Source organism: Etheostoma cragini, chromosome 13, assembly GCF_013103735.1.
Source record: "Etheostoma cragini isolate CJK2018 chromosome 13, CSU_Ecrag_1.0, whole genome shotgun sequence".
Classification (NCBI taxonomy): Eukaryota; Metazoa; Chordata; class Actinopteri; order Perciformes; family Percidae; genus Etheostoma; species Etheostoma cragini.
Window position 1 is genome coordinate 5,351,489 of NC_048419.1, and position 19,745 is coordinate 5,371,233.

Below are 19,745 nucleotides of genomic sequence, written 5' to 3' on the forward strand. Positions count from 1 at the left end.
GACGTTGGCTAAAGGGTAAATATGTCCCTTTCACTGACTGGCTCAATATTGCGGTCTTGTCTTAATAGCTTGGGGAGTTAACACAAAATACATGTATCCAACACGGAACTATTCGATCAATTTAAACTTTCAAATCCCATGGAAAGCATCAAGTGGAGGGAATCCGTTTATTTTCCAATTCAGAGGCAAATTCTTTTTATAAGCAGGTAAACTGCTTATTTATCTCTTTAATTTTTTTAAAGATTATTCAATTAAATTCAATTTTATTTATATAGAGCTAAATCACAACAGTTGTATAATTGCGCTTTTCATAAAAGAGCAGGTCTAGACCAGACTCTGTGATGTCATTTACAGAAACCCAACAATTCCCACCAAGAGCAAACACCAGTCAACAGAGGCAAGGACAAAACTTATAAGAGGCAGAAACCTCAAGCAGAACCATGGCTCAGAGTGGGGGGGCATCTGCCTCAACCAGTTGGGGGAGACAGACAGACAGGAGACAGAGAAGACAGGAACATGGAGGCAGCAGGTGACTCCAACCATCCAGACTCCATAGTTCCAGAGCCAGAAACACTTGCAGGAAGTGATGAGTAGAGAGGAGAGGGGCAAGAGAGCACAACACTCCGGGAAAGGGAAGAAGTGGAGTTAGTAACATGCATGAATGGGATGAGGATGCATACAGACGGAGAGGAGGAGGAGGAAGAGAGAGGTGCTCAGTGCATCATAGGAAGTCCCACAGCAGTTTAGGCCTATAGCGGCATAACTAAGGGATGGTTCAGGACTCTCCTGAGCCAGCCTTAAGTATAAGCTTTATCAAAGAGGAAGGTCTTAAGCCTACTCTTAAATGTAGAGACTATGTCTGCCTCTTGAACCTAAACTGGAACCTGGTTCCACAAGAGAGGAGCCTAATAGCTGAACGCTCTGGCTCCCGTTCTACTTTTAGAGAAGGAACCACAAGTAACCCTGCACTCTGGGAGCGCAGCGCTCTGGTGGGGTAGGAAGGTACTATGAGCTCTTCAAGATAAGATGGTGTCATTATTCAAGTATAGTATTTTGTTTTTGCAGAATCAGAGCAATCTTCACATACTTTAGGTTAATGAATGAAAATCCTTTGCAACAGATCTGGTTTTAAAGCCAGGTCAATCTTTCTTTAGTACCTCAAACATACCAAGAACATGACTTTGATGGAATTACATCAATTGCAGTTTACAGCAGTTATCACGGAACAGGTCAAAATGTATAGATATAAACATTTTGCCCTAATAAAATTACAAGCTAAAAGTTCATCAAAGTATGGCTTTATTTAGGCTGTAGGTAGGTTAAGTACTAAATACTTTTTAACAGACAGTTTCAGAGAAATGGACCCATATTGCATCCTTTTATTTATAAAAGAAAAAAAGAAGCATACCAGACATATTTGAATCAAGGCAGACTGACCACTCCATTTAGAGGAACCACAATACACCGTTCAACAGCAGTCCAGTGTAGTTATCCACTATATCAATATACTCACATCAACTAAGAACGATAAATGCATGGTCTAGCATGAAATGTGGAAGACACAATGCAAAACCCAATTCATCTTTTTTTAAACCATAGCAATAACAAGAAGTGTCCATTCCTGGTTTCCAAGCACCAAAACAGTCATTCAGATGCAAACTCAGTACAAACAAAAAGGCACTTTATGCTTCTGCAAAGTGATTGCTTGAGAAGATAATGCTTTAACTGACCTATTCCTTAATTTCATTCACTAGGTACAAACACTGACAAGTATATGAAAATGAAATAAAAATATCCTATCATAAAAGCTAACTAACAATACAAAAACAGATTCATAAACAGTGTATTAGTATTAATAGTGCAGACGAGATCTGTATTCCGATGTGGAATGCCTATTCTACAATGTGACATGCATAGTGTAAGATAGCAAGAATATATTGGATCCGGTTACAGACGGTAGCTGACATATATTGCAATTAAAGCATAGAAAAGTAAAAAACAGTCTGCTGTTTGCTCAGAAGAATAAGGAAGAATACATGATACCACAACATCTCGAATCAGGAACATACGTTCAAGTGAAAGGCAGTTTTCTTTTCAAATGGCCATTAGTGACTTGAGCAGTTTGTTAAATGTTCAGCATTAGTTTGAGGTTCAAAGAGACACCTGGAGGACATGTGGCGGAGACTGAAGTCTGTCTCTGGAGCGTTAAGGTAGCATACTGTGTTGCAGCATGTTAAATAGGCTTGCTTTGGTGTAGGGACTGAGATGTCAACAGCATAGTCCCAAGTTCTTGGTCAGTTAGTCTGTGCCATATGCAAAGAGCACTTTTCTTTTGTCTTCTCAGATAAACTGAAGCAGGTACATGTTCCTTAACGTGTTGAAAAAAACCGTCCTACTTTTAAACTAAATAGCCCATAAAATTGCTGAAAACAGGCGTCAACAACATTTTTAATACAAAGATGGCGTTCCCCGTTCCTTTTTTAAACAACGTCAACCATGATTGCTGCGATGTTTGCAAGGACAAAATCATTCAAATGGCTAACCTAAACTTGGACATGTAGGCTGCAGTTTGAATTTCAGAGTCTAATATGTAAAACTAGTGCTGATAACAGCTAAACAGGAAGCTTTCTTCTTTTTTTTTGTCTCTCAGAAGTGGAACAAGTACAGCATTGCATCAGTTTTGCTAATCCGGTCTGACCAAGCAAGTTATACTCAAGTCAAGACCTGTGCATGGAAGTCGCTTGTTCTGATGCTGCTGATTAGAAGTTAGACCTTGAATGTGACATGCTAACGTTTCCCTTACAGGATTCGGAGCGAGGTATGTTTCTTTAATTGCTAAACGAGAGCCTATGTTAGGTTAACTTCTTCTTCTTTTTTTACACTAACTTAATGTGTGGTTTGAGTGGTTTTGACTCTAATTTGATTCTTTGATTGGTGCAATTCAAGTCATGCTCCCCAATGACAACCCAATTCTGTGAATGTGTCATTTTACCTTCTACAACTGGATGCTGTAAAAGGTCTGTTTGATCCTGTTTTACATGTTTGGACTACATTCACACTGTCCCGCTTTTAAAAATAAAAATCTGCAAAATTATTATCTTTAAAGCGGGATGTCCCACTTGGGCTTTCTTTCCACCATAATCCAAATAACAGCAAATATTAAGTCTCTCTTAAAAGCGTGTACTTACAAGAATCTTCCAAAACACGGACAATGTGCTCCCATATGGACTCCTTATGATCAGTAACACAAACTGCTAAACTTTTCTACCAGTCCTTCTCTAAAGTGTGTTCCCCCTTTGATGAGAACAAGGCACTGGCAGTTTGAAAAAGCAGAATAGTGGGAACACACCCTCAGAGCGCCCCCTGAAAGTGTTTCTCATGCTGACTGTAGTGAGCCGTTTGTGGTATTTCTTACAAAATGTTTGATGTCATATGGGGATGTACTCTTCTTGATGTTCAACCCGCCAATACGGGTAAAAAGAGGTAATATGCAGTGGTTGTACTCTAATGAGGTTTAACATTTGTAAGTAAATACCACTGCTCCTGAGTGCTGCAGAAAGATCACAACGGTCATCATACAGTCATCAATTGGAGTGGTTGTCTGAGGATTTCTCTAAGGCTTGTTTCATGAAAGATGTCCATCAGATGGTGCTCAGAGAATGCTATGTATATGTAAGTGTTTTTAATGTACGGCTATTTAATGAACAGCCACTTCAGTGAAACCTTGGAAACATAGCGGTTAATAGATCATTTTGTTTTTCACATTACTGTACTGTCTTAATATACACAACTTCAAGAGATAAATATTGTCACTCACACTTAGATCCCTTGCTTGGTCCTTTGCATGTTCATATATTATCAGTTGAATGTCTCAAGCTTGTTTCAAGTCTTTTCTTTAAATGTCAGAAAACGTTTAGGTTTGGTCTTTGAGAGGCATGATCAGTGGGTTTAACTCTGCTCCAGACTCTCCGTCACTTGCACAGCAGAGTACGTAGACGCCTGACGGGTGAAGAAGGACGTGGCTCTTTTTGGCTTCAAGCGTTTGATTTCTTTTCCTGAAAGACAACAAACAAAATTAGTGAAAAATGACTCAGATTGAAGTTACTACAGGGAGATTCTCTTGGAAGTTGCTCACTCTAGAAAGATTATACTGTCAGTGGGCTTGGACTACTAAACGTAACCATTAGACTCACCATTGTCCACGTAGCTGATAGTGTTAAGTGAATGGACCCGACTGCACAGAACACTGCTTTGCCTGTGCAGCACCCCCCGCCGTCCTCCGCGTCCGTTCTTGCTGATGCCGTCTAGCCCAGCCGGCTGCTGGGACGGACTCACCTCACCTTCCATTTCGGCGGCAGCCCCTCCCTCGGACGCAGACTTCAGCTCCACACAGAACTCAATGAAGCCGCTCATTAGCTCTGCCTGGTTGACAAAGGGAAGAAAGAAAACAGCTTTAAAACGTATGCATGACATACGGCTGTACTTTACTTTTCGATGGTACATTAGTGAACCACGGGCACATTAAAAGGGTCGCATTGCCAGCCTTGGATTAGGGCCTGGTGTGATTATGTAATTCTGCCTCAACCACTATGTAACTCTCTCTCAAAATCTCTTCATTGTCCGTTGGCTGAGACAGTATTTGTCAACCCAACAATCAATAAACAAGGATAATACACGTGTCTGCAAATGTTTGAAATCTCTTAGGTTCAACAGGACAATTTAGAGCATTGACTGCTGTGCTCCTCTAAGTAACAAATTGGCAAAACAGCTGCACCCCTTCCTGAAGCTCTCATGAACACCAGATGCTGTGCGCTCCCTAGAGACGGCTGTATACCCTCACTTCTTGTCAAAAACATTTGAATTGAGACACACATAAAATGACAACATCTGTCACAGCAGCAAGACGCTCTTAAATTGATGTTCAAACTACAGACTACAAACTAGAGATGGCAGAGTAGTCGACCACCATGCTGGTTGGTGACGCTGTAGGTACAGGTGTTAGATATAATCTCATCCGAGGATTAGTGAACATAAAATCTAATTTCAAGATCGAATTTTCCTACCTGTTTTGAGTAGATCTTTAGCAACTTGTTAACAGGAGTGCCGTCTTCATCTCCATCAAACTCGAGCCACAGAATATGCGAGTCCCCCTGCTCCTCAGGGTAGCTGTGGTCCCAGGATAGCTCATGGAATTGCAGGCCAAGCAGCACGTGCTGGAAGAAAAATGTGTTTATCCAGGGAAATCAGGTTAGTTTTCCTGAAGAGAAATTGTTGTTTTTGAGAAGTTGCTTTCCCGAGCTGTCAACCAAAGACACTGCGGTGCTCACCTTCTCTTTGACATCCATCACATAAACCCCCTCCAGGCAGATCCCAACGTTGACAGCTTTGCGTTTGGCCCTTTGGAGAATCCCTTGCCCTGGTTTGTCAATCTCCCCAACAAAGAAGGCGCACCTGTTAATGTAGTAGATGTTAATCCAAACCTAATAAGTATGAAGTGATTCAAGGAGTGAATTATTTAAACAGGTCAAACTAACAATTGTGGAAAGAAAATGGAAATTCTTACCCATAATAAGGCAACGAGTGACATGTGTTGAGGTACTGGTGTAGGAGCTGTGTGGGCTCCAAAGAGTTTCCAGCAGATGCGCTGATCTTTCTGTATTCCTCCAAGAGGTTCTGCTCCAGCCCTGTCTGACGGCTCGACTTCCCTCTCAGAGTGGAGAGCAAACCTCCACTCCCCATGGCAACATGTACAGGCAGAAACGAAGACAGCTTCTTCTCTCTGTGGGATGCAGATGAGAGACGTTTGTATCATGCATTGAGTACATCTTATCTGTGCAAATCCGGGCCGGAGATAATATTAAATTCACATTTCATTTATTCAATGTTACAGATTCTGTCTTTTCTTCAAATCACTGGATTGACTTTATTTCTTTGCATGCTCATCCCATTTAAATGTTCTTTGTAACATGTTTAATGATGGCGCATGAATCTAGTTGGTCTCACAATTAAGTTCTTTACAGTGTAGAGTGCTGCTGGAGTTTTAACCTCTTTTTTTTTTCTTTTCTTCTATTATTGGTAAAGCTTGGAACATCTTGCACAGTTTAATGGTCAGAGAAAAATACAGATTGTGACTTTTATACTTTTTGGATGTAGTCCTTATGGTTGTTTTGATACAGTGCATTGTGTTGTCGGTTTCGGTGTAATAATTATTACACACCAAATAAAAGAATTTTTCTTTACAGAATGAAGCTGTAAAACACTTAAATGGAACACAACAGACAAACCACAGACACACACAAACTATAATGTGACTTCCTCAGAAGTATCTATTTAGTATGTTGTATGAAGTATGTTCATACTAACTGTAGACAGAGATTCAAGTGTGAGTATCTAAAACAACAACAGTGACTACCTCTTACTTTGCATGCATGTGTATCATACATGCAGTGGTACACAGGCCCTGTCAAGTACCTATAATTCTCAGCTCTTTAATCACAATCAAGTAAAAGTAAACAAGGAAAAGTACAAGGAAAATGACCCACCTATACATTATCCATCCCACTCCAATCAAAAATGTCATTTTGTGAATTCTTGTACATGGTACTTAAAACCAACAAGTAACTAGAAAACACTGCTGTGGCACAATATGAGTGTATGTGTGTTAACATCATAAAAATCAAGGCCCACTCACACAAAAAAGCACGGTTGACCTTTTCTCATAATGCCAGTGGATTTTGGTCAAATTGCTACATGTTGTCGCTGATTGTACTGAAGTACTTGAAAACTGCACAATCTACCAGCTGCTCTTTAGAATATGTGGGTTGAGGGACATGAGTTTGGTTTTTACAGTGCAGATCTCTTTTAGGTCATTAAGCGGAAGCAAAAATAAACAGCTGGGCCAGTGCATACTTCTTCATTTTCTAAAAGAGGCAAACTATAACTAACTGTGAACTTCACCAAATGTCCATTTAAGTAAAAGCTGTACCAAGAAACAGAAAGTCAAGTAGTGTTAATTTGTAAATGGAAATTTTGTAATGCGTTAAAAACAATGCTGTGTGTATTAATTATCTTGCTATTGTCTAAAATGTATGTGCATATGGTTACACACCACAGTTATACAGTTAAATAAAGGTTTAAAAAAACAAAAACAAAAAAACGTTGCGCTATCTGTCATCTATGCCAAACATGTCAAACTATTCCTTTCAGAGAAACTAAAGGGTCAACAATGCGATCATCGATAGAATACCTTTTCTATAGAAATGCTTTTCTCAAAAAATAGAAAAGCCTTTAAAACCCCTATCCAGAGGACGGTGAAACATTCTTTTTCTATACCCAGCTGTCTACATACCTTATAGTAGTAGCAAATTGTTTCCCGTCCAGACCAGTTCCCTCATCAAGAGCAAGAGATAAGGCTCCGAGAGCAGTCCAGTGCTCGGGGTCACAGGGGTATCGACCAGTGAGAACTCTGTCCCTGGCCTCCTCATACAGAAGCCTCAGCACTCCCTCATCATCTATCTGCTCAGGAGTGACACCATGACAATACACCAACAGTTAGTAGGAAAATTAGCTCAGTTAGTCTGAGGACAACATCTTTGAGTAGAAAAGAAACAGAACTTTAGAAACCTACCAGTAAATCATTAAAGCTCACTTTTTTGAGGCGGATGAACTAAACATTAGTCTCACATTGCCAGACCTTACTCCACAGCGCTGCGGAGTAAGGTCTGGCCCCTCCACACAAACACTCCTGTATAGGAGGAAAAATAACCTCCTAGGTTGATTGCATTTCTTGAAACAAATCACAATCGTCTTGGCCGCTAAGCTCCGGACGCAGTTCTGCAAAGCATTTGCACCCCGCAAAAGAAATATTAAATGTACTTAACTGTTTACACAATACAGTAATGTGAGCTATTTAAATTAGCTACACACGTCGTTGAACGTAATTTACTCTTACCAGTTTATCACTGTGTATTTTGTTGATATCAATCCCCACCATTCAGTCCCAAAACGCCCCAGTTCGACAGTAACTGTTTTTTGTGCATCTTTACAATCATTTCCCGAAAGAACCAAGTAGGCCTGCCTTAGTCTGGCTATCACCAGACCAAGCCAAGCGCAATAGATTTGAGATTGAGCATTAGTCGGGGGAGTCTGCTCTGTATTTTCTCTGCACAAGAGAAACCAACGGGCATAGTTCAAATGACTCTGTATGCAATTGGTCCTTCAACCAATCAGACCAACGATCAGGGTGATGTAGAAGCAACAACGGCACCAACAGGTTTGCTGCGCTTCGGTGGCCGCCGCTATGTTGAATGTAAACAAAAAAGCTGCTTGGTCGCTTCTCTATCAGCATCGTGTTAAACCAGCCAATAGCGCGGCAAGGAGATAAGCCAGTTTGTGATTGGTTCCCGTAAAATTGTGAACTGCAGCAGGAGAATTAAACGTGCAGCTTTCCAGACCGCGCTGCAGGGCCAAATCAGATTGCCAGCACAGTTGGCGGGGTTTACCCAGTCTGGGCCTGCCTTGTTGCACAATCCAAATCTTCCTCGGAACTTGCCTTTTTTAGCATGTCGCTTGCTAGCTCAAAGTTTGTTTCGCGATCTGATCAAGAATAACTAAACATGGACTGGACAGGGATGGATAACAATGTCTAATCAATGTACTCCTCTCTAAGATTATTAAATGAACTTGCAGAGAATTTGGGTTAATGGTACCTGCAGCTCTTTCGATTTAGGATAAAAGACGTTCCGGCGGTACTGGAGACATGGTTCATCTGAGGAAAAAGCAGGGGACAGTGTTGCATTAGGGTTCAGGCGACCATTCGGTTTTTCCCGATTGTTGCCTTTTATTATTGCTTGTTAAGTCAGGTGTTTATTGCTTATCATGCAAACACCCTTGCATCCCTTTTAATTATTAATTTCAAACAAACCTGACAGGACTATTAAGCACCAACAATTTGTAAGTAAGCTACAAATCCACAGGGAACATCTGCAGAAAAAAAACCCCGTCTGTGTCATACAAGTGCTCTTGCAAAAACTTGGTCAGAAACCTGGTTACGTGCATAAATGGCCAAAGAGAAGTCATGTTTTTCCAGCAAAAATCTAACTTTATAAACAAAGTCCTTTAATCCTTACCTTACTCGGTTTCTGGTTCAGACGACTTCCAAAAAAAGTGCTTATGGCAGAAAGCTGACAACAATGCAGTTACATAATGCATATAAACACGACGACAAAACTCTCACCTTGTGAGATGTCTTCCTCCGAGGCCTCAGTGAAGCGATAAAGCAAGTCCTGCCACTGCCGACACAGTTTGTATGGTTGATGCCTTAGCTTTAACTGCAATTCTGAGGAGTAAGGAGGAGGTAAATTTAACACAGTGAGATGCGTCTGTTTACCTGCTCTGATTCTTGCTTTTTGTAAAAGTGGAGAAAATCAAAGTAAGGTACAATCATTTAGAGAGTAAATGGCGGAGCCACAAAGTTAACACAATTCAAATTTGACTTGAAATAATTTTTTAACTAAATAATAACTTAAAACTTTAGTGTGTTAACTTTTTATATTATTGAACGCCCGTGGCGTCCGAGCAACTTTTGCACGCAAAAACTCGAGTACAGATAACTACCTCTTCTGAAGAGTCCGACATGTTTTTTTTTTTATGTCATCTGTGTCCGCCTTGGCTACTAGTAGCATGTATGTAGCTTCTATCATGTTGACATGGCAACCGTTTTGTTGTCCTTACTTAGAATTCCTTATAGGGGCGTCAGAAACCACGCACTATAGCTTTAAATACATAAGTTATATATACTGTATTAACCTGCTTATACAATTGAATTCCTCATTCAAGGAGTGTACTGTTTAATGCCTATATAACCTAGGCTTGTTCAAGACGATATAAATGTAATATAGTCTTAAATATTTAAGTAATATTTTTTATTTTTATTTTTATTTTTTTTTAAAGAAAGATGCAAAGATATACACATATCGCCAGAGTTGTAGTATTTAAGAGTTTGAAAAGTTAAAAGTGTGGAGTTAAAATTTCTTACCGAGCAGTGGAGAAGAAAGCCAGAAGGCAAAAGCATCCTGTGCAGACTCAGGAATACGGAGGGCCTCACGAACACTGCGGCCCAACTCTTGCACAGAGACACTGCCAAGCCCTTCTACTAATAAATGCACTGCGCTGTCACCACAGAGGTATATGAGCACATCTTGAGCTGTGTGAACAAACCAAAAGCATAAAACATAACCAAAAGTAATTAAATAAATTGCAATGACAAGCAAGCCAAAGAGAAACTTTTTTTAATCTTTTGTTAATAAAAATAATACATGCTAGAAAAACCACTGAGGACCGATTTCATCCACCATTAGCTACATTAATATTTGCTGCACCGTACCACGGGAAAGTGTTGCGGAAGAAGCAACGCTTCCTCTTTGCGAGTGATCATCCGATGAATCTGGAGGAAAATTGCAGTCATCTCCTTCCATCTCTACTCTGAAACACAATGACCAAACACAAACTCATGTGCATTACAACATATATTCTAGAAACAACCTAAAAAAGTCTGTAAACTTAAACTGGAAACATAGTCCATAGGTAGACTACTTATTACAATGCTGGATTCGCGTAGAAACTCCACATATGTGGTAGTTTTCAGATGTGGATATGTAACACCAATTATCTCAAAGTATGAGATGCAGAAATGCCAACATGGGCAGCACGTCTGCAGCTCCCTCCTATCTAGCTATGCAGAATGCATTACCCATGTTTCCCAATCTTAGCTGTCTGATGTGGGACATAAATCCAGAAGGGATTCCTTTGATCTACATAGGGGATGGAATGGGACCCAAAAGTGTGTCAACTTCATAAGATTTCCTAAAATCAAAAGTTATCTATGTACAGCTGGCTAACCAGAGTGGCTAGCTACTAAAGGAGTGACATTAGTCTCATCCCTTAGAATAAAGACCTAGTAACTGCTTCAAATATGCCTTGACAAACAGTAGAAATATTAGTTGGGGGGGGGATTCGTCCTCACTGATGTCTCACTTCATCCATTAACTTCAACCACTAGCTAGGTAACCATTCAGTCATATTTCATAAACAAGTAATCATGCTGTGTAGGCCAGGGCTCATCATGCGACAGCGCTACCATGTGGTATTATAGTGGAAAAGACCCTGTATCGTTAATATCACAACATCCCATTCGACAATTTGACCTCACCCTGTTGAACTGACTTGTCTAAACATGTCAGTTATTCAGCACCGTTTATATGGTCTTCAAGCGGACATCGAACATTGATATAACGTTGACCCATACAATGGGTGAAATATCCCAGGGAACTAACGTTATTCAACGCCACTAACATTAAACTAGTTTCGTTAGGGCAAGGGAAGCTAGCTATTGGTGTATCGTTAACGTCATTGAGATTGTCACTAAACATTAACGTTACAATGTTACTTTTGATAAATGATAAGACGTTAACAATGATCTTCAGTCATCAGCTGATAACGAGTTTGTCACTTTAGAGCTAACCTTAGCTCCACTTTGTTGTTTTGGACAACAATCTCACATAACGTTACGTTACTGTTAATAACGAGGGAAGGAACAAAATGTCTCCGTTGCCCACCTACCTGCCAGTTTTGTTGAATTCCTCTCCACTTGCTGCTTAAGGGCAAAATGGAAAAGCTAATTTTGTAAATAATTCTCCGCCCTGGCTGCGGCTAAAGCCAGTTGTCTAAAACTAGCTAGCTATGTTAGCTTTCCGGGCAGCTGCAAAAGTTAGCTAGCTAGATGACGTGACTGTAACAGATTCGCTTATACTGAACCGCTCTTTATTGGCTGTGACAGTCATTCTGGAAGACTTGTTACACTAATTTAACTAAGATATATATGAATGATAAAGTGTTACCAAGTGTTCTTCCAGAGATAACTTGGAGAAGAAAAACATGACTGACAGATTTTGTGCATAATGAACGACTTTGCACGAAATAGATTCAAAACGGCGTGATCGCGAGACCGACGCTAGCTCCTCGTGATCCGACGTCATCGCGTCTGCACTACGCAGGCAGATTCGTTTCATGAAGTTGTTGCCTGGGTAGTTGCTAACAATAGTTTGCAGCCAGTTATGCCATGAATTTGAATATCAAATTTTCAATAAACAGACTCAGTGTGGAGGAATAAATGTCCTCCAATATACCTTTACTAGTACTATAACCTCAGTCCATTGACTCATGTTTTAATGATAATGTTTGAAGCCAGGAAACAAACCAATCAAAATAATATGATCACATTCCTGTGAGCCTATCACATTCTTTCAATTGGTTTGTCCTCCAGTTGTTGTTGTTGTAATCTACAGCCTTAAAAATGAGAATGAATCATCTCCTCTGTGTCCCAACAAAAACTGCACACTAACCTTTACAACAGAAGTAGGCTAATATATATTTAATGCCTCTGACTGCCATGCGGTTAAGCATTACTCAGCTTGTTTAATTGTATTATTTGATATAGCCATTGACAAGTTTGTAACTAATAATAAAAAGGACATTTAGTGGTGCGCATGAATAGTACACTTTAAAAAGAAAAGGTTGCTCAAATAAAAGCAATAGTAGTTAAAAAAAGATCAAGAAACCACGAAGATGTACAAATTGAAGATTTTGCAATAAGAAAACGTGGTATGGCTCGGACATCTGTACTGCGGATTCTATTTGTTTGAAGCGATCTGCCTATCCCCAGAAAATCATTCAAGACACAGCAATGTTTTTAAAACGACCTTTAATAAAGCTATTCACATGGGTGGATATTACAAATAGATTCCAGAGACAAATCAATGTTTTGTTTTTGGTAACAAAGAGATTGTCGAATATTTCTCTTGCATATTTAATGAACTGCTCAGGGACACTGATAAAGAACACAATCTCTTCATCCAAATTTGAAGTTATATCACTAATAGTGTATTGTTTAGTACATTTCCATTAGCGGAAGAAAAAGCCTCGGCATAGTTCACTCTGCATCTTACATTCACCTGACGCAGGTGTCTAAATGCAAGGGCAGCAGGTTAAGTATTAACAAATGGGATTAAAAGCTTTAACAAAGGTGCCAGAATAGAGGACACACTTGATGGCTTTCACTGCATTACCGACTTTGATTATATCAATCTTCATAATCCTTTTCCTTTTACTGATAGGGGGAAGAGAGGCAAGGAGAAATTAGAAACTTGGAGCACTTGTTATGGAGTGAATGTGAAGTAATATAATGTCTGCATGTCATTAGAAAAAAAGAAGCAATACATGACTCCACTGCATAAGGCAATTAGTAACCTCAAACTTTAATAATTCATCTGTTGAATTATGTAATTGTCCTGTTGCACAGCAGAGCATTATGCCTTGTGTCTCTCTGCAATCAGCTTTCCATCCTTGTTTTGTAAGATCAAAAAATGTTTTTGTACACTGCCTCATGAATTACTTATTTTCCAAATGACTGATTGGTGATTGTTGTTAATGTTTTTGACACAGATTGTAAGCAATGACTGTCATGTTCAAAAGCAGTGAAGTGATTTTGTCAATTTGTGGAACTGTTAACAAATATAACAACAAAGAAAAAAAGAAAAAAAAGAAATGAGAAATAATTAAAAAATTGAGGGGTTTTGACAAGTATCTCAAAAACGGTCCAAATCATGGTTTACAGGGACTACTGTGGGTAGTACTGTACTGTACTATTGTACAACTGTACAACTATTTGGTTGTTCAGTATGTGGTTTACAGAGGGGGTATAACAGCGTGTCAAATTTGAATGGAAAAGTACAGTATTATAATAAACAATTACTTTACCTGTGATGGTCATCTGACAATAAAAAATGCTATCGCTAAATCTGTGAAATTCACAGAAATGTGTGATTAATATTTTTCAAATTTAAATCATTAATTCTCATTCATTAGTTGCTTTCTCTGTGTAAAAAGTATTTACATGAGTGTACATTATTTGTGGCTTAAGCGGTTGGAGCTGGGGGTCCAGGAGTGCCCTCTTCCACCTGGTTTGTAAGCATGAAAAACTTCATCACAGGTTCGATATATTCCATGATGGTCTCTTTCAATGGTTTCTCCAGCAAGTACCCTTCTGTCTCGATCTCTGTGTTTTCATTCCCTGCCAGTGCCTCCATGGAGGTCTGCAGGAACCGCAAGCTCACCAGCACAGAGGCCTGGGAGGGAGGAAGGTGGAGAGATGTGGGAGCAGGTTAGATGTAGAGTAGAAGAGCATCATCAACACTACTCCACAAACACTACTAAACGGAAGTGGAGATAGATGGAAAATGCATAAACTGTGCACAGCAGACCCAATGACGCATCTAGCCTAGCGTAAACTGTACATGCAGAGGGGTAGGTTGTTGCAACACGTTCTTTCCCTTGCTTGCAAAGACATGACGCAATATTACATTTCACGACACCATGGCAGCATTACAAATCCCTGAAAAGCCAATTCTATTCCTCAGCTATCCTCCAACATAAAAGCTCACTTTAGCACCAGCAACTCTGCTTAAAAACCTAGTACGTTTAACTGTAATTCTTTTCATGACATACCTGTAAGAGGAAGACTGACAGTACTCCAGCCCCGATGGCGTTCATCAGGCCCATGTAGTAGTGGACCAGGGCCTCTCTGCAGCCTCGGAGATAGATGTTGAGCTCCTCGGTTTGGTAGTCATAGTTGTAGTGAGCTGAGTTGTTGGTGAGCTGAAACTGGATGCATGGCCGTGGAGAGCTGGGGTTGCAGCAACTAAATGGGACTCCATCTAGCAAGTAACGGCCATCCACGTTGCTCTTGATGCGGCTGATGTAACAAGGGAAACATTTGTTTCAGATTACATACAGATACAATAACCAAACGTTTTTTCCACAAATGTCCAGAGATGGGGAACTCGCCCCACTACACTCTGTGATATAGTGCACAACTTACTCTTTGACTTCCTTAGAGCTGAAATCCAGGTAGCGGTTGCTGATCCACTGGACCTCAAACCAGTCCCTGAAGTCATTGTTTCCACAACACTGGAAGTCCATCTGCAGGCGATCAATATTCTGTTTCTGGAAGCAGCGGCCCGGGGTGTCTGTGTCCTTGTAGAAGCGGATGCCGTTCCTCAGGCCAACCCTCAGAGAGGACTCCAGACTGCCCTTCATCACAAAGCTCATGATGACAGCGAGCAGCATGAGCACCGTGAAGAAGCAAGAGACGGCGAAAAAGGGCTTTAACATTTTCTTCCAGCGAGGAAATCGCCCGGCATCCAAAGCATCCTGACAGATCTTTGACGCAAAGTAGTTGATACCCAAGGAGGCCAGACCAACAATCATGAGGGTATTGGGCACAACATGTACGTCCGAGTTGTCCATTACCTGTAAGTAAGTCACACCATAATGTAATCAATAAAGATTTTATTTGTTTGCCGTGAGGAAGCAAGGGAATCAACATACCTTGTTAAGATTATGCATTATCTTTCAACAAATGTGTAAAAATATGCTGTTTTACAAACTTCAAATTACCAGAAAATTCCCCTGGAAATACATGTTGGGAATCAATTTCCAAGCACTCACAATTACTCCAAGTTACACCAGTTATTAAACAGCAAAAATGTTCCTACTGACGCCATATGTTGCAGGTAATGACTTAAATATCCAGACCTGGCTGCTATAAACTATAAACTATGAACTATAAATGTAAAAGTGTAAGTTATAGCTGTGTTGAGTCTCATTTTATTATATCCAACTAATTCAGCATGACTTTGTTAAAGTTCTGTGAGTTTCAACAATGTTTCACCACACCACGTGTGTGTTGATGAACTCTTGAAGTTTACGAAAGTGTTGAGAGTTCAACCTTCATTTTTTAAAGGGGAGATCTCCTAAATGCATGCAATAAATATTTCATCAGCAGCATTACAGTCACTCACAACTATTCATCTCAGTTGAATTAGAATTTAATGAGCACTGGGCAGCTCACTTCAAGCACAGATGTGTGGCTCAAGGGCACCTGGAGCACAGTAACTGCAAGTCGTTCACTCAGTCAGTAGAAATTTTGCTAGGAAGATTCATAACTACGCTCTCTTTCTCTAATGCAAACAAATACATTAACCAAAAGTTATGAAAACACAGTGAGATTATAACATACAGCATGTGAGACTTGTGTGCAAAAGTCTTTTTTAAACTACATTCCAATGTTTTTTATGCAGAGGATCTTTTCACAGGTCCAGAAAATCTCGCACAGAGTGACTAAAGTGGTTGATTTTAGTTGAATGTAATTTTGAAGAAGACAATAGTTGAATAAGCTTGCATTGATAAAAAGCTTTTCTTGGGGTAGAGAGATTGTCCTTATAGAAGGCGTGTGTCCTTTATTTTGTTTTGTATGTCCATTTACACTTTGTTTATAGTCATGCAAACAGAATACTGTCATATCCCCAGCTGTCAAAGAATGAAACAATCAAAACAGGTCAAAAAGGGTCATTTTAGTTCTTTTATACCTGAACACCTTGTATGGTGTTAATAACATAGTGAAAGAGTGAAAGCTGTAATACCATAGTTGTGCAAAGATAATATTTAAATCTGGGAATAAAATACATTTAAATAAGTTTAAAAAAACTGTGCAGGGTTGGTAATTTGATTAAAGCATGGTTGTAATGACGGCCATCAGGAGCAGGGATTAGGGTGATCAAGACTGACATTGCCTGGTTTATTAAATGATGAGTTGGGATCTAAAGTGGGTTACAGGTTTTACCTCTTGTTGGTCTCCCACATAGACATTTATTTGATAGCATCAGATTCAAAAAGTGAGTCAAGCACATCTAAATTAGTAAATTAGTGTGTAATCAACTGTATCACCGGTACAATTTCTAAATATTACGCCCCTTAATATATATCTTTATGGGTACTTAGTGTTAAGTAGTGTGTTATCTGCTTTCACTTTCATGAGTGTAATCAGACCAAAGGCAATGAGGCATATTGATTATGAATACAGGTTGACTCACGCTGCTATGTAGATACACTAAAAAATCATCACGTCACTCACTTTTGCAATTAAAGTATAAGTAAACACACTATTGATGTTGTAATTTATGGATAACTTATATATTAAAAACAGTCCAAAACAACAAAGCTTTGGAATTTTGAACTAAGTTTTAAAGCCTTATGCAAAACTCAAGTACCTCTGCCCTCCTGCGGAGCTCCATCTTGAGGATGCAGCCCAGGGTGAAGGTGATAGCCCCGGCAACTGTGGCACACCATGAGAGGAGCCACAGTCCCTGGGCTAGCTTCACCCTTTTCTGAAAGGGGAACTTCATCTTCATCACCACCATGGTTGCAACGAGGGAATCTGAGTCTCAGCGGGGGAATAGGGGAAGGAGAGCGATGAGGAACGGGGGCCGATGCTGTGCTTTCTCTGTGAGGAAGAAGAACGGGTCAGAAGGATCCGAGATATAGATCACAAAACTGAAATTTAACATTGAATTGAACTCCAGTTAAACAGCTGTTAGTGTATTAAAGGTCACCTTATTTTTCTCGCCAAAAAGTGCTGAAAAAAGTCCAGTTATCTCCACCGACCACAACGTATCCAGTGTGCCACAGAGTGGATTTGGCACACTGGATTTGGCAAACCTGGATGCAGGGAGCTTCTTACCACTAATGCCTTACCTATCCTATTAAACTGGTCTGTGAATCCAGGCCATTGTCTGCTCAGCACCCATCACTCACACAGAGGGACATGAATGACAGAACAAATTGAACCTGACAGACAGATGGATAACTGTGTAACACTTGTCCTCACAACACAACTTGGAATCCACACATAAATTCAAATAAATTTGAGATTAATAATCAAGACAGCAGGAAGAGGGTCTTTTTGCCATAAGCCACAACCAGGTCCAGATCCATAATTCCATGTTCATCCTGCACATCCAGGTCAGGGTCACAACAGGGCAGCTTACTTTAGCCCCCAAAGCACTCTCAGGCCAGATGTCCTGTATCTGACCCAGAGTCACTGGCCCTCACACAGTGTAGGAGCACTGCGAGTAGAGGTGAAAACCATGCTGATTCAAATCATTTCTTTCATTTCAAGTCACATTCACAGTCACCGACTATATGGTTATTTCACAGTTTTTTCCCCGTGAGCTAAGAAGTTGCATCATTATTCAAATGGTGGTCATCCCTTATACTCCCAGGGCCCTGTGCTCTTGATATAAACTAACATTGTGGGAGATTGGTAAGTGCAAATTGGAAAAGAACAAAGTAAATGGACATTCTGAATGCAGTTTGAATGGTAAAAATGTGATGTGCCACTGAGGAAATACAAACCAAATGTCTTGCTTGCAAATATGAGGAGTTTGGTATAACATCAGAAGGTTTTTAGCTGTAGGAGGGTGATTTCAACAAATTGACCCAGTAAAACATACATTGAACATTTGACCCCCCAGGGAAAGAAATCATTGCTGAGAACATAAAACAGTTTGAAATGTCACCTTAATGAAGATATTGAGCCGGGGAACGTAGGACCCTGAGAACATGGAGGCTCCCAATAACTATGCTACAGTGACATGATTACGCTAAGCAGGTTAAATACTTACCCTGTTTACAGTCCTAATTTAAAGTGTTGTCATACCAATAAACAGTACAGCTGAGTCTGATTGGATTATCATTAGCTTTGCAGGTGTTCCGCCCTAAACAACAGACCAGTATTTGACCTGATGATGGTGCTACTGTACATAAGAAGTTAGGAGATCACTAAAGTTAATACAATTCCTCCTGAGAGTAACATGCAGTGGTGGACTGTAACTAAGTACATATACTCCAGTCCCGTACTTACAGTACACATTTGAGGTACCATGCCACTTTCTACTCCCACTCCAGAGAGAAATATTGTACTTTTAATTCCACTCCATTAATCTAAAAGTTTTAGTTACTGGTTGCTTAATTAAGATTTTTGCATGCAAAACACGTTGTATATTAAATACATTGTTTTATTAGAAATTAAACTAACCAGCAACAAATAGGCCTACAAGTCCAGCTGAAGGGATTAGCTGACTAAACACTTCATCGTTTCCAGTTTCTAAAATGAGAGGATGTTTCCGCATTGAGTACGTTTACTTTTGTTACTTTGAGTACATTTTCCTGTGGATATTTAAACACTTGTACTAAGGTAACATTTTCAACAACAATTTCTCTTAACACTGTACTTTCAGTTCTGCATGCTGATCTCTAGTGTCTAGTCAGGTCAACTGCCTTGTCATAAAATATAAACTTGTCTCACAGAACAACTGGCAAGTATCTCCTCTTCTTTCTAAGTTAGATAGATAGATATTTATTGATCCAAAAAATGGGAAATTACAGTTTTACAGCAGCACACAAAATATACATACATACAATATACATGAAGTAATAATAATAATAATAACAAAATACAAGAATAAAATATAAGAAAGTTGATCAGCAAGAAAACAAATGAAGACAGTTGAAATTAGGGTTTCTTTTGGTTTATTAGATGTAACATGGACAGAGTTACATGGATGATATTTACACAAGCTTGAGAAACTAGTTCAATTGCACGCTTTTCATTTGGAAAGGTAATCATTGCAACCAGAAGAAGTAAATGTTTTGCACAATCACAGGATAATTATTTACGCTCATGCACAAATTTAAAGGTATTTCATAACTGTGTATCAGCTGCATTATGTTCTATAATATATATGTCTAGTAAGGCTATGTTTTTAGTTTATTTAACGCTTGCATAATGT

General features: G+C 39.6%; 2 protein-coding genes across 2 annotated transcripts; both read right to left on the reverse strand.

The window, feature by feature from the left end:
- Nucleotides 1–1,400: 1,400 nt before the first annotated feature.
- Nucleotides 1,401–11,948, reverse strand: frmd8 (FERM domain containing 8). Its single transcript, XM_034889213.1, has 11 exons — nt 11,620–11,948; nt 10,385–10,482; nt 10,037–10,204; nt 9,236–9,337; nt 8,709–8,767; nt 7,349–7,515; nt 5,564–5,779; nt 5,328–5,451; nt 5,064–5,213; nt 4,194–4,422; nt 1,401–4,055 (listed from the first exon to the last, which is right to left on the reverse strand). The coding sequence occupies exons 2-11, from the start codon at nt 10,473–10,475 to the stop codon at nt 3,949–3,951; spliced, it is 1,413 nt and encodes a 470-aa protein (XP_034745104.1). The 5' UTR covers nt 10,476–10,482; nt 11,620–11,948; the 3' UTR covers nt 1,401–3,948.
- A 795-nt stretch (nt 11,949–12,743) lies between these two features.
- On the reverse strand, nt 12,744–17,741 carry rom1a (retinal outer segment membrane protein 1a). Its single transcript, XM_034889225.1, has 5 exons — nt 17,508–17,741; nt 17,166–17,398; nt 14,936–15,366; nt 14,563–14,809; nt 12,744–14,183 (listed from the first exon to the last, which is right to left on the reverse strand). Exons 2-5 carry the CDS (start codon nt 17,313–17,315, stop codon nt 13,974–13,976), a joined length of 1,038 nt encoding a protein of 345 aa, XP_034745116.1. The 5' UTR covers nt 17,316–17,398; nt 17,508–17,741; the 3' UTR covers nt 12,744–13,973.
- Nucleotides 17,742–19,745: the final 2,004 nt, after the last annotated feature.

Excerpts from the sequence above, each read along its gene's own strand:
- frmd8 (XM_034889213.1), bottom strand. The coding sequence starts at position 10,475 with ATGGAAGGAGATGACTGCAATTTTCCTCCAGATTCATCGGATGATCAC. Across the intron at positions 8,768-9,235 it reads GGAGGAAGACATCTCACAAG|ATGAACCATGTCTCCAGTAC; the intron begins GTGAGAGTTTTG and ends CTTTTTCCTCAG. Across the intron at positions 4,423-5,063 it reads TAAAGATCTACTCAAAACAG|GCAGAGCTAATGAGCGGCTT; the intron begins GTAGGAAAATTC and ends TTTGTCAACCAG.
- rom1a (XM_034889225.1), bottom strand. The coding sequence starts at position 17,315 with ATGGTGGTGATGAAGATGAAGTTCCCCTTTCAGAAAAGGGTGAAGCTA. Across the intron at positions 15,367-17,165 it reads AGCTCCGCAGGAGGGCAGAG|GTAATGGACAACTCGGACGT; the intron begins GTACTTGAGTTT and ends ACTTACTTACAG. Across the intron at positions 14,810-14,935 it reads AGCTCTAAGGAAGTCAAAGA|CCGCATCAAGAGCAACGTGG; the intron begins GTAAGTTGTGCA and ends TTGTTACATCAG.